The following is a 14,494-nucleotide window of genomic DNA, read 5'->3' on the forward strand; positions in this document are numbered from 1 at the left end:
GATTTGGACCCGCCTCTGCATATAGGTCACCTGAGGGCATCTGTTCTTTACTCAGACAGGATGGGGTTAAAGCAGCAGCTGATTCGGGGGCTCTGGCTCAGTCAGGCCGGGGGGGTGGGGGTGGGAGGGAAGGTTTTGGATGTGGGGCGAGCCTGCGGTGGCAGAGGCCAGCGTGACATTGCACCAGCCTGAGGTGCGCCATGTGTCCTTCCGGGGAAGTTGTCCCTGGATCACGGGACCCTGGCAGTGGCGGGCTGCGCAGGCTCCCGGGAGGGGAGGTGTGGATAGTGACGTGTGCTGGCACACAGGCTTTTTGGTAGCTACAGCAGCAGCCTTAGCATCCCATGCCCGTCTCTGGAGTTTGCACTGATAGCCGTCGCTCATGCCCATCTCTGGAGTTCCTTTAAGTGGCACTCTTAATCCCCACTCCTCGTGCACCAAGAAACAAAAAGGCAAGAAAAAGTCTCGTCTCTTCGGCAGGTCCAGACTTTTTCCCGGACTCCCTCCCGGCTAGCTGTGGTGCACTAGCCCCCTTCAGGCTGTGTTCACGCCACCAACCCCAGTCCTCTCCCTGGGATCCGATTGAAGCCCGAGCCTCAGCTCCCAGCCCCCGCCTGCCCCGGCGGGGGCACAGACAAGCCTCTTGGGCTGGTGACTGCTAGTCGGCACTGATCCTCTGTGCAGGAATCTCTCCACTTTGCCCTCTGCACCCCTGTGGCTGTGCTCTCCTCCATGGCTCTGAAGCTCCCCCCTCCACCACCCGTAGTCTCCGCCCATGAAGGGGCTTCCTAGTGTGTGGAAACCTTTCCTCCTTCACAGCTCCCTCCCACTGGTGCAGGTCCTGTCCCTATTCTTTGTCTCTGTTTTCTCTTTTTTCTTTTACCCTTCCCAGGTACATGGGGAGTTTCTTGCCTTTCAGGAGGTCTGAGGTCTTCCGCCAGCATTTAGTAGGTGTTCTGTAGGAGTTGTTCCACATGTAGATGTATTTCTGATGTATTTGTGGGGAGGAAGGTGATCTCCACGTCTTACTCTTCGGCCATCTTGAAGCTCCTCCCATAAAGTCATTCTTGAGGCAACTTATTGCCAGAAAAAGTTTAGACTACATAAAATTGCATCTATTATTTGAAACATGACCAATAAGAGAAAATATTCTGAAACACTTTTTTTTAAATGGGAAGAGTATTCATTTTAATTATGTAAAGATGTTACAGAGCTAGATTAACAAATTTCAGTCAGTATAAAATAGATTTATTGTCAATATTCAGTCATAATACAACCCAGGTAAATGAACCATTACTTTATACAAGGCTCAGATGTTTAAAATCTACCTCAACTTTACACATGTACTATAAAATGATAAATACTTAAAATGACAATGCAAGGGAAAATATTATAAAAAATACAATTGTTGTAGACCTTTGTATGAAAGTTCTTTAAAGTTCTGCCTTAAGGAATAATACCATACTACATATCAGAACCAAAAATAAAGTATTTTTCTTGAGGTTACAATGCTCAATGATATACTGGATGCACTCTAAAATACCATTCCTGACAAGAATCAAGAGACAAGGTCATCAATAATGTTGAAAGAAAAAAAAAAGAGAGAGGAGTAATCAATTGTTATATGCTGATTTCTGCTGGAATGGCCTCTTTAAACAATTTATAGCACTGTGGAAGAACTGAAAAAGAAGGGGACCAGTCTCAGCTTTATATAAAGGATTCCCAAATCAGCACACACTCAGACAATGTTAAAGGGTACTGTTCCCAATGCTCTCCACTCTTCAACCCCTTACATGGACTCCTTATCCTAAGTCTGTGTTTTTTCTCTAATTTCTTCCTAAGGGCTTACCAAACACACTTTCTGTTTTCTATTACCTAACATACAAACCAAAAGGCATTATGCACAACAATAATATCTGTCAGTCAAGTCAGTTCTAAAGACACCAATTTTGGTTTAGATATTAATCGTGAGACTTACGCATAACCATCCTTCTTCCACACGCACTCCCACCTCCCCTTACATATCGACTCCATCCTAAACTGTGAAGCAATATGAAGCTTTAAGATTTTTTTATTTCCTTCATCAATGATTTGCCTGTTGCCAAGCTGCTTGGTTGGCAGCAATATCAGGAGCTTTTTGGAATGCTTGGTCAGAATAAATAAAAAGGATGTGATCAATGAATTACTGTAACCTATCAAAGTGGGCTTCTACAGGCAGACATGAAGAATTTACCTTTAGACTTCTCTCACTCATTTCAGAAGGGAGAAAAATGTGTCTTAAAAGGGAAAGAAAAAAGGTGAGATAGGGAAATACAGCAAAATATTAATACTGTAGTAATAGGAAAGGGTATGCTTATAGCCAACCTACCTCGTGGAGAAGTTTCTGGCATAAAAATCAAACTTTCTCTCTCTCCCATTACTCTTTGCACAAGATTAACAGTTGATTTACATCAAGAGAGGCAGAAGGCCACTGAACACTTTTCTTCAAAGGTAGGGAATTTCTTTTTAAATGCACATTAGAGAAAGGAGGAAAAGGTAGGGAAAGCTCACTCAAAGAGGTCCTCAAACATGCGTTGTCCCATTGCTATGTACGCTTCCTTTTCATCTGGTGTCATTTGGGCCACCAGCTCTGGCTTCTGGCTCACTTCGCTGTAGGAGAACGGACGGCCAGCCACCATGACAATGGGGTCATCTGCTACTTCCTCAAATTCATCATCTTCCTCATCCTCTTCCCCATGATGTGCAGCCACAGCTGTAGCACAGGGTGGAGAGTCATCGTCTGACTCACTGGTCTCACTCTCAGAGTCACTGCCATTGGCAGTGGTCACAGGAGCAGCTGCCCCCACTGAGCCTGCTGTGGCAGAGGGGGTCTTCTTCTCATGAATGAGCAGTGCTCGCATGACCTCCTCATTATCATCTGGCCCCGCACGGCCTTCCTCACGCTCCTGAAACGAGTCTATATCTAAGCCACCTGGAAGGGAAAAAACCAGAAAGTCAATACCCTTAAACATAAAAGGCATTCCTTTATAAGTAACAAAATACATAATATTTTAATATATTATATTTAAATATAGGATAATATTATAAAATAACACAGACTTCACTGGTTCCATTTTTTGAGCTACTGTCCACAAGATATTCAAAATGTTTCTCACAAACTGGAACTTAAGTAGCATAATGGTTAAGTACAGTTGACCCTTGAACAACGTGGGTTTGAACTGTGCAGGTCCACGTATACATGGATTTTTTTTTTCCAATAGTAAATACTACAGTACTACATGATCCATGGTTGGTTGAATCCATGGAGGTAGAGAAACCATGAATTTAAGTTATACTCAGATTAATCCCTGCACAGTTCAAGGGTCAACTGTACATGGGTTTTAAGAAATATATGGCTTGGATCTGAATTCTGGTTCTTCCACATGCAAGTTGTAACACTTTAGGCAAGTTATTTAGTCTCTAAACTTTGGTACCTTTTTCTGTAAGATGGGATAATAAAAGCATTTGTCTTCTAGGGCTCTGGATAAGAAAATGAAATAATGTCTATGAAGGACCAATTTTGTAGCTGGCATAATAGGACATCAAAATACGGCTCCTTATCTTACTCAGAGTAAAAGCCAAAGGCCTTACAATGGCATATAAAGCCCTACATCATCTGAACTCCTCCTGCCCACCTACTTATCCCTTCATCATTCTGCTCCTGTCACAGTGGCCTCCATGGTATTCCCTGTACACACCACACACACACTCCTACCTCAGGGCCTTTGCACTGACAGTTTCCTTTGCCTGGGATATTTTTCCTCTAGGTATCCATACCCCCTTGCATCTTTCACGTCTTCACTCAGATTTCACCTTCTTTCAATTCATCCCTACCTCTATATTCCCAATGCTCTATTTTCTTCCCCATAGCATTTATTTTCTAACATAATAATTTATGTCTATTGTCTTTGTCACCTACTTTCCACAGCTGTAGGTTCTCCACAACAGATATTTACCTTTTTTATTCAGTGATATATCCCATGCATCCAGAATAGTGCCTATTGCTTGTTAGGCACTGAATAAATATTTGATGAATGAGTAAATAAATGGCAGTTTTATTTTCCTGAAGCAAATTAAGTGTACTTTGAACTGTTTATCTAGGAATCTAGTATCAGAAATGAAACTTCTCCCACCACACACCTCCTATCATTTTGTGTACATATTACAGATGAAGAATTTAAGAAAAACATTTATATTCTGAAAATAATACAAAATATAATGCCATTTAAATATATAAAAGAATTTAAAATGTTGATTGAAACCTGACTCCTTGATTCAAATCCTGACTCTTAACACTTTTAGCTGTATGATTTTGGCCAAGTTACTTCATCTTTTTCTGCTTCAATTTTCTCAAGTACAAAAAGGGGGAAAAACAGTATCTACCTGACTGGATTATTGTGGGTATTAAGTGAATATTTGTGAAGGCCTGGCACTTAGATTAGTGTTACTTATTATCAAGAGAAGACCCAGAAATGGCCAATTCTGGCCATGGATGAAGTGAAAGCATCTTCTCATTAACATATTAGGATGAATTAGTTGTAACCCTGGACATTTTAGAAAGTATAGAACTCCTGAGATAAGATATTGGGCACATAAGAGACAGAAAGGGAAACAGGAATTGAGAAGTTAAAAGTTTAGATCAGAGAAAACAGGCTTTTGATAACATGGATGTAAAAGTGAGGGTTAAAATCAAACTTAACCATTTTAAAATAGTGCCAAAGGCTGAACCTCCTCCTTAGAGCCCTTATTACCAATGCAGTATTTCAAAAGGAAAAAAAGACAAGGAATGTATGCAAGTCTCTAAGACTTATACACTTCTAAAAGAATTTTCCAAATACCTTAATATTACCAACATAGTATTTTGAATAATGCTTAAAGTAAATACAAAATTAGAGGAAAAGCAATTTAGTTTTGTAAATTAAATGAAGTCATATCTGAAAGATTTCTGACAAGGTTCTTGAGAGATTTAGCCAAAAAAGGAATTATTCTGTTACAGATGAAGACAGAAAACAAAAAATAAGGATAAGTGAACAAATCTCTAGATGGTAAGGTAGAAACACTAGTTCTAGGAGCAGTCTTATTTAATAGAGTTACAAATTACGAAGATGTATCCTGGGAAACTGTCAAGTTCACTGATGATGCTAAGCAATTCTGGGTTCTTAAAGGCCAAACTGATAGCAAAAAAATATAGGAAGAGCTGAAGGTTGTATAAGTGGGCAGAAAAGTGGCAGATCTATTTCAATATTGGCAAGTGTAAGAAAATCTGCCTATAGAAAAGTAATCTAAAATATACTAAAAAACCTTATCCAAGTTATCAAATAAAGGGCAGGAGAGGGTCTGAAAAAAATCTCTGCACATAATTCTAAAGTTATTGGTCTTAATATGCTTCCAGAAGCAAAGCAATAAACTGTCATGTAAAAACTAGAAGGATATTTGAGATAAAACTCAAATAATTAATGATAAATTCATGCATAAATAACATATATTGCTCTGGTCACTAGGTCTCAAGTAAAGTATATTACAATTGGAGATGGTCCAGAAAAAGATAATTAAAATAAGACAAAAACTGTAGGTGGAGATGGCTTGGGGGAAGAGAATCCTTTGTAAGGAAAGTAGAATCAAAAGGAATTAGAACTTTCAGTAGAGCAATAAGGACATGATTGAAGTCTATAAAATTCTGAAAGATGTTAAAATAACTTGAACTCTGAGGAAAATTAAGTGTAGGACAAATAAGACTCACTTCACACATTCACTGGATAGAGCCTATTCAACTATAATAAAACCTAACGAAGACAAATTTAGACATAAAAGCATATCCTATTTTATACATAGAAGGAAATATTCACAAAAGGGAACAGGGTAGACTAGATGACTTATTTAAAGCCCTTATGATTCAAGTTGTACCATTCTAGGAATTATAAACATTGACTGTTAAACATATGAGCCTAACTGTATACAATACTTGCTAACAATAGTTTTATTTCATTCAATTTTGTTCCTAAGTTCACAGAAAAAAAGGCTTGGTTGCTTCAAGAACAGGCAAGAAGCCAAGTTGGGGAAAACGAACCTATTAAATAGTTGACAGCCTAACTACTATGTAATCTAAACCAATATGCACCAAAATAACTAAACCTCATAGCCAAGGTAATCAGTGGGAAGGAGGGAGAGTAAAGTATGATTGCCAAGGAAAACTTTTTTCTGGTTGGAATTAAAACACCAAAGAGAATCACACTAGAGAATCACACATCTGCTTTTACCATGACTACCCAACTCCACACTACTTTTACAATTCTTAGCATACACAGTAATGAAACGCTAATTATGAAGGGAAAAGAGTTTAGAAAAAAAAGTCAAAAAACAAGTGGTTTTTAATTACTGATGATTCTTTAGTATTAAAGAAACAGACTCAAGTGATACGTTAGTAATGATACATAACCTAGGAATAGGGACGGGTAGGTTCTAATGCTGATGAAATCTAACCAGAGGGACAGACTCCCTCTTTCACCTCTGTTTCCCAGTTTCTGAGCAATACTTATCCAGTTTTAGTCTCCCATTTTCTACCTAGTCCTAAACCATCATCACCCAAAGTCTCTGAATCCAGTAATTTGAGACTAACATTTAAAAAGTAAAATCGTGCAGTTCTCAAGCTTCTGATTATTATATAATTCTTAACCCTTCAGGGCTCACAGAGATTTCCAAAATCTTCTAGTATAAAGTTTTGCCAATCTTCTTGGATGGTGAGAATCCTTGTCTTTACTCATTTGGTATCTTTTTATATATTTCAAGTAGCGCATCTCCTTGGTATTTATGAGGAGACAACATAACTAGTATATAGTTATGGCTCCTAATTCAAAGAAACAAAAATGCATGCAAGTTAGGGCAAGAGAAGATTAAAGAAGAAATGAATTTGGCCACTTTGAACACAAGAGTACTTTTTCAAGAAATTAACATTAAAAAATGACAATTTCTTAAATCTAAAATGGAAATTTAAAAAGTTGTCTGTTTTTTCAACTAAGTTGAAGTTTAATACAAGTATACTGGTTGGTTTTAATGCTTATTGCTCAATTTACTTCCTGCTATAATGCAATTGTTTTACAAAACAGACACAGTGGGTTTCCAATAAAACTAAGAATTGCCCAGGTGATTTCCTAGGTCAAGTTCATTTTCTACCATACCCAAGACATATTCATCTTACTTCTTCTACTCTTACCTTCCTTCATCTCTTCAGAACTATATGCTCCTTGGACAGTGCTCTCTCTTAACCAAATAGGTCTCTCTTTGGCAGATTTCCCCTCCAGTGAGGCTCGATGAAGATCTTCTTGGTCATCCATGTTAATGACAACATTCTGAGTGTATAAGTCCTCATAAGAGGGACCCTTGGTGGCCCATGCTTCCCGGTGGTGCCCACCTGCCAGGCCAGCAGCTGCAGCAGCAGTTGCTGCACGGTCCTTGCTATATAACAAGATTAGAGGAGGAAGGGAAGAAGAAAACTTGAAGTCTTGGTGCTAGAAAAGAAGGGCAGCTGGGGAAGTAGTTACTGAAGAATTACATATAAATTCTATCTAGCAATCATGCACACATGCTTTCATAATTCTGGAAAATCCGCTCTTATACCACAGGGTGAAAGTTACATTGGTTAGAACAACTCATCATATTTATATTTAAGTTTCTCAAACACTGAATCCTCTGGTGTATATAAATGCATTAGGTGTATATAAATGATTGAGGTTGTACAGATTAAGATGTTTAAATAAGTCTACTTAGAGAGAGGGGAGAATGAAATAGTGACATAATCCACTTAAAGACACTAGTCTGGTGAAAATCTCTCCCAGTAACATCTTTGATGAGTATTTTGTTTAAAAACAAAACAAAAACCCCAAACAAAATAAAACACATGTTATATTTTAAAAAGCATGCTCTCAGCTCAACCCAGAAGAATTCAAAGTAGTTCTGTGGGCTTTTCCCTTTCTTTTGTGTGCTGAGAAGCTAGAATAGTATTCTACAAAGCCAGACTTCAACTCAGAATTAATATTCTGCGACTCACCAAATAAGGCAAATCTTTATGCAGAGATCAGTTTCTTTTCAAGTTGTATCTGTCCATCTCTGCACCAATGCTGACTCTCCAAATCCAGGCCCAACCATTATTTCTACCCCACAGCAACCATGATCTGTTTCTGGGTCTATTTTTTTTGTTTCTTACTTCTACTATCCATGATCTTCTTAGTCTGTTCCAGGTTGGATCATTCCTTATCTTTCTCTAGTCACTTAACGTTTCCTCATCTCTATGAGTTTTCAGCCTTTCTGCTGCTCCCCGTTTTATCTGATCATTTCACTTTCAATGTGCTCCACATTCTTTTGAATATACCTGATTTTCTGTGTGTCTAAGCTCACACCTTGTCTTTCTTTGCCTGCTACTGATGCTTTTCTGCATCAAGTTCTAGGCATGACTGTCCCTCCCTTTCTGTTTAGACAGCTCTTTTATTGCACAAACTATCTTCATATTTCATGAACTACCTGCTTATTTAGTACCTGTTCTGTATCTTTCTCCATACCTTTTGCTGTGTTCCTTTCTGTGTCTGCTGACTGATTCTCTTGGCCCTATGTTTCTCCTTTACTTCTCTGCCATTTTTCCTAAATCTTTTCCATGAATCCTGGATTGTCTCCTGTGTAGTGGGCTGTCTCATTCTGAGCCTAAGCAATACTTCTTCATTTATCTTTAAGTTCTGTATCAGTTCTCTCTCTCAGAAGCCATTCACTGTTTTTCCTTCTCTTTGGTCCTACTTCATATCTGCTTACTCCATTGCTCCTCATTTCTTCCTGGGCCCACTCACATCTACTTGAGTTTTGTCTCATGTTTAGTTGAGATTTCGCTGACGTATCCATGTCTCTGACTGGCCCATTACATCTCTCCCTGAGAATACTGTGTTTCTGACCAACCTCTGGAGGTAATCGTGGGTTCATCCCATCCCTCCCTCCTGTTCTGCCTCTGGATATCTACAGACCCACTGCCACTTTTTCTATCAAAAAAATGCACCCTCTCTAGTTGTACAAACCATGCTGATCTGGTCACTTAATCCATGCCTTGTAACTACTGCCTTTAGCTGTACCAGGGCTGCTTTGTAAATCACTCTTTCCTATAGCTTTTTCATCAGTTATTTGCTGGCCCACTCTGAGTCTAGGCCTACGAGGCCATCTCTCTGTACCCAATCTATCTATTTGTCTTACTATGTTTTAAAGTCTTATGTTACAGCTTTTTTCCATCTTAAAACAGGACACAAGGAAGGGATGGTCCAATTTTCTGTGCTTGAACATTTTCATCTAAATGTGACCACCTTAGGCTAGCTCCCCTGGTGGTGCCAAGAGGAAAACCAACAGGCCAAGTTTGGCAGAGTAAGTATGGAACAAATCTAGATCCTTGAAGATGTAACTGAGCTGTGGAATTAATTCTGAATTGTGCTACCTAAGGGCTTCTGGTCATGCTAGAAAGTTTTTCCTACTGTTGAAGCTACTTCTAGTTGGTTTTCTGTTATCACAGATAAAGGTATCCTAACTGACACAGATGCTAGAAAAGAAAATTCACAATAACTTGTACAGATACAAAACCTTCTGTATAACTGGATTGTTTTTAACCACCAAAAAGAAACTCAGTTTGCTCAGGACTGCCCAGAACTGGCTTTTCTGCAGCATCAGTACCAGAGGGCACAAAATACTAAGAGTGCTTCCAAAATCTATAGAGTTACAACTTGGACTACTGTGTTCTATGGAAGGGAGTAGACGGGTATAAACTCTAAAAGCCCTCAGCTTGAAACTGGGAAGAAGAAAGAAAAAGGAAAGAATAGGAGAGTACTCTCTGACCTCAATTCTCAGTTATACTTTTCAAAGAAGAAAAGCCACTTTTTATGGCATGGCAAAATTAAGGCTGCCTCTGCAATTCAAAAATTAGGGTACACTGACAAAAATAGGGAGCCACAGTAAGAAGTATTAACCCATAGGTAACACCCACTATACTTCGCTTTCAAGAAAGTTGCATTGAAAACTAAGGAAGGCAAGAAATGTGTGGTTAAAAACTTCAAAAACAAACATACAAAAAAAGTGAAAGCTGTATTCCTTAAAGAACTTCAGCCTTCAGAACTTGACTAGGAAAATTCAGATATCCCCAAAAGGCACAACCAATTTAGGACTAACTAACAATTGGCTGAATTGCAGTAGGCCCAAGCAGATTGAGTACTTAAAAGTCAAACCTGACTATTTAAAGATTTTTGCTTAGGGCTCATACTGTTCTGCATTCAGTACAAACAAATTTCATCACAGGCACAAGTTAATACGACATGTGTGGCAGAGCTTAGAATCCACATAATCTTATAGTTTTTAGTCTCCTGGTAAATTACTTACCCAATCCTGCTCTCCAAAGTACAGGTAGTTAAAACAAGGGCAAGCTTAAAAGTGTTCTTGGTAAGAGCACAGGGCCTACACTCACCTCTGTTTCAGGGCTGGTATTTCTGTGGGTTCTGGCTCAAGTATTTCATAGGCCAAGTTCACATCCTCTGTCTCTCGAAGCAAAGCATAAATGGGCTCAATTTGTTCATTAAACCTTGCCAAAAGTGTGCGTGCATCTTTTTTGGGCATTGCTGATTCATCTTCTTCTACCTCTGTATGGCAAAAAGTACAGCGGAAAGTTCCTATAGAGAAAACAAAAGTCTCAGGTCAGTGAAGAGAAATTCTCAAGACTAGCCTTTAGCAAACAGTTTATATCTCCACTCTTCCTCCAACATTTTATTATTAAAACTTTCAAAAACATGGAAAAGATTAAAGAAGTTTACAGTGAACATCCATGTGCCCACCACTGAGATTCTACAATTAACATTTTTCTATATTGGATTTATCACATATCTATCCATCTATCATTTTTTGAAGCATTTCAAAGTAATTTCACCCCTCACTGCAGCACAGCAAACAGATTTTAATCACAACATTTCTAACATACATATACTTACTTTAACTTAAAATCAAATTCTTTACAGCTTACCACTGAAACCTGTATCCTTTTCCAACAGTTTTCTTTTTGCACAGTACACATTTGAGTCTATGTCATGGGGAAAGCCAAATAAGTACCTAAAACCGAAAGTCTCTGGTCATTCTGTACATTGTAACAAGGTTATTTCTTCAAATTTATTAACTATTTACATCTAAATAACTTTAACCAATCCATTTCCAAAATTAAAGTTCAAGAAGCCTTTATTGTTATTTCTACAGCCTTCACATTCAGCTTATAATTATATTGTAGTAATTCCTTAGAAACATCACAGATTTTTCACTTCTACTATTATTTCACTAATCTAGGCCACCATTACTTAGCCTGAAATTTAGCTTCCTAAATCTGGTCTTTGAACCTTTAGGCTCTCCCTCTCCAATTCCAAGTTTCCTAAACCACCATTTGAATCATCTCATCCCCCTGCTCTAAAGTCTATCTGATGGCTGAACTTCTAAAGTCCACAGCATCAAATCTAAATTTCTCATCCTAACATTCAAGAACCTGTATAACTTGATCCAAAAATATCATAACCCTACCAGTCCTTTCTTGTCAAGTAAATTCAAACACTTGAGAAACAATATATTAGTCATTAACATTTATCTTATTTGTGTAAGTGCTTTCTTTCTAAAGCGCTTCAATTTACACTTTTTGATCCCTATACCAATCCTGTAAAATGACGTCAGAACTGAGGATCTGAGTTTTGTGATTTGTCCAAAGGCACATAGCCAATAAGAGAAAAGTAATAAAAGCAGCTACTGTATACCGAGTGCTTACTAAGTACCAAGTATTGCCAGTCATCTGAAGACAGTATTATTATTATTGCCCATTTAAATCTGTAAAATACAGAGGTTCTAAGGGGTTGAGTAACTTGCTCAAGATCTTATCACTACTAATTGGGAGGTGGTGGCAGGATTCAAACCCAATCTATTATGATGAAACTCACACTCTTAAATATTACTTAACACCACTAGCCCCACTTGGATCTCCAGTTTGGTCCTTATTCCCAATGCCAGGGCTATGCATCCTTCTTTTCTAACCTAATTAACCCAAGAGATTAAAAGAGATCACACAAGCACTTAATGTCTGGCACATAGTAAGTATGCAAACATTTAGTTTTAAATAGCCCAATATATGACTGACACATAACCCCACCCCCAACCCCTCTTCCCCTAGTAAGGAATAAACAAACTAGACATCTCTGCTTCAACATTAACACTAGATTCTACTGATGTATTTCAAACAGAGTAAGTTTCTTTACTGCCTCTCACACATAAACAACCAATCACAAGTAAATTCTTTGTTCATACACCCTGTCTAAACACTCTTAATCCATCTTCCTGCTATCCATATACTACCTCATCTTTTACATCTATTTCAAATAAGTGAGAGAGAGAAAAGCAGCCCCTCATAGCTAAGAAGGAACCTAGCACTCATAGCTAGGCTGTGATGCTTTTCTGCCAAACGGAATCTCACAGATCACCAACATCAGATAAAAGGTCCTCTGAGACCATGATGCAAGTGAGGCAAAACCAAGCCAATCTGAATCTGTCTGAATGTAGACAAAAGCAAGATCTCTGCACAACCACACACACACACACACACACACACACACACACACACAAACCCAGCTAACACGAATGACTGCTACTTCTTTACCAATTACAGTTTTAGCCTCACCCTGGTCTTCTCACCTCTGGCATAAGATTTATTAAGATATCCAATCATAGAATTACCCTCACTTCTTTTTTTGTTTTGTTTTGTTTTATTGTGGCACGCGGGCCTCTCACTGTTGTGGCCTCTCCCATTGCGGAGCACAGGCTCCGGACGCGCAGGCTCAGTGGCCATGGCTCACAGGCCCAGCCGCTCCGCGGCATGTGGGATCTTCCCAGACCGGGGCACGAACCCATGTCCCCTGCATCAGCAGGCGGACTCTCAACCACTGCGCCACCAGGGAAGCCCTACCCTCACTCCTTGATAGTACCTAATCCACAGCAAATCCCCACCAATTCCCTGAATCCTCCCCAATATTATCTAACAAAAGCCCATATTCTCTAAGTTTGTTCAGCATAGTCTTGCTGAGATACATGGTTTCTTATGGTGTGTGGTTTCCTTGCTGCAGAAAGCATCAACAAACCCAATTTTGTACACTGTGGGCATGATGGTCTTTGATTAATGGGCATCAACATAAATATTCTGGCTTAACTGATCAAAAATACTATTTACCAAAATAAAGAAAGAGGAAGAACAAGTTTGTTTTTCTTTGTGGGAGAAAGATACCTTTCTTGAAGAAAGATAAATAAAGATACCTTGCTTTAGATATCTGAATCTATGTTGCCCACTGGCCATCAAAATGGATATGTCAGAAGCCAACTTATTACAACTGCTTAGAGCTCAAGAGTGGAATGTAAGACTAGAAATTTTGATATGAGAATCAACAACATATAGATAGTAACTGAAGCCATAAAGTAGATCAGAGTATCCAGAGATTAAGGAGTTAAGAAGCATGGACAGTCAAGATATAAACCCAAGGAAAGAATAATCATTGAGAGAGAGAAATGGTACAGCCAGAGGGATAGGATGGCGTTTCAAGGAGGAAATGGTATGGCACTAATTTTCAAGGTCAACAAGAATTGAAAGCCAGCCTTTATATTTAGTAACAAAGGGTAAATAGAGACCTTGGCTAGAGATGTTTTAGTTTGTATGCTATCTTAGGGTATTCTCTAACTATTCCAGCCTGCCTCAGTCTCTTCTCTTCAACAGAAATATAAAGAAAATAATCCATGTGGGAGTTAAAACATAAGTCATACAGAGGCACACCTCAAATATATTGCAGGTCCAGATCCAGATCACCACAATAAAGCAAATATCGCAATAAAGTGAGAGCGAGTCAAAAATTTTTTGGTTTTCAGTACATGAAAATGTTATGTTTACACTATACTGTGGTCTATTAAGTGTGCAATAGTATTAGGTCTAAGAAAACAATGTACATACCTTAATTAGAAAATACTTTATTGCTAAAAAATGCTAACCATCATCTGAGCCTTCAGCAAGTTGTGGTAGTAACGTCAAAGATGTTACTGACCACTAACCACAGATCACCATAACAAAGATAACAAAAAAGCTTGAAAGATTGCGAGAATTACCAAAATGTGACAGAGAAACATAAAATGAGCAAATGCTACTGGAAAAATAGCACCAACATACTTGCTCAATGCAGGGTTGCCACAAATTTCAATTTGTAAAAAATGCAATGATCTGTGAAATGCAATAAAGCAAAGCACAATAAAACGAGGTATGCCTGTAAAGTAAGGTCTAACACAGCTCTCAAATACCTGCTGAATTGAAAATCACAGATGTGGGACTTATGTTGACTGCTGAAAAATGAGCGCTTACAGAGACCATCAAGGAGAACTACAGAATACT

General features: G+C 38.6%; 1 protein-coding gene across 4 annotated transcripts in view; it reads right to left on the reverse strand.

The window, feature by feature from the left end:
* Nucleotides 1-14,494, reverse strand: part of GTF2E1 (general transcription factor IIE subunit 1) — a 48,427-nt gene that overhangs the window by 12,233 nt on the left and 21,700 nt on the right. For 3 of the 4 annotated variants that reach the window (XM_067738757.1, XM_067738758.1, XM_067738759.1), the window contains 3 exons: nt 10,517-10,718; nt 7,250-7,491; nt 2,551-2,971 (listed from right to left, as the gene is read on the reverse strand). In XM_067738757.1, coding sequence (XP_067594858.1) covers nt 2,551-2,971; nt 7,250-7,491; nt 10,517-10,718 — 865 coding nt within the window. Of the gene's footprint in view, nt 1-1,226; nt 2,972-7,249; nt 7,492-10,516; nt 10,719-14,494 lie in introns of those variants that run through there. The other variant, XM_067738760.1, reaches the window with a different exon arrangement.

The sequence above is a fragment of the Pseudorca crassidens genome, chromosome 5 (assembly GCF_039906515.1).
Source record: "Pseudorca crassidens isolate mPseCra1 chromosome 5, mPseCra1.hap1, whole genome shotgun sequence".
Lineage (NCBI taxonomy): Eukaryota > Metazoa > Chordata > Mammalia > Artiodactyla > Delphinidae > Pseudorca > Pseudorca crassidens.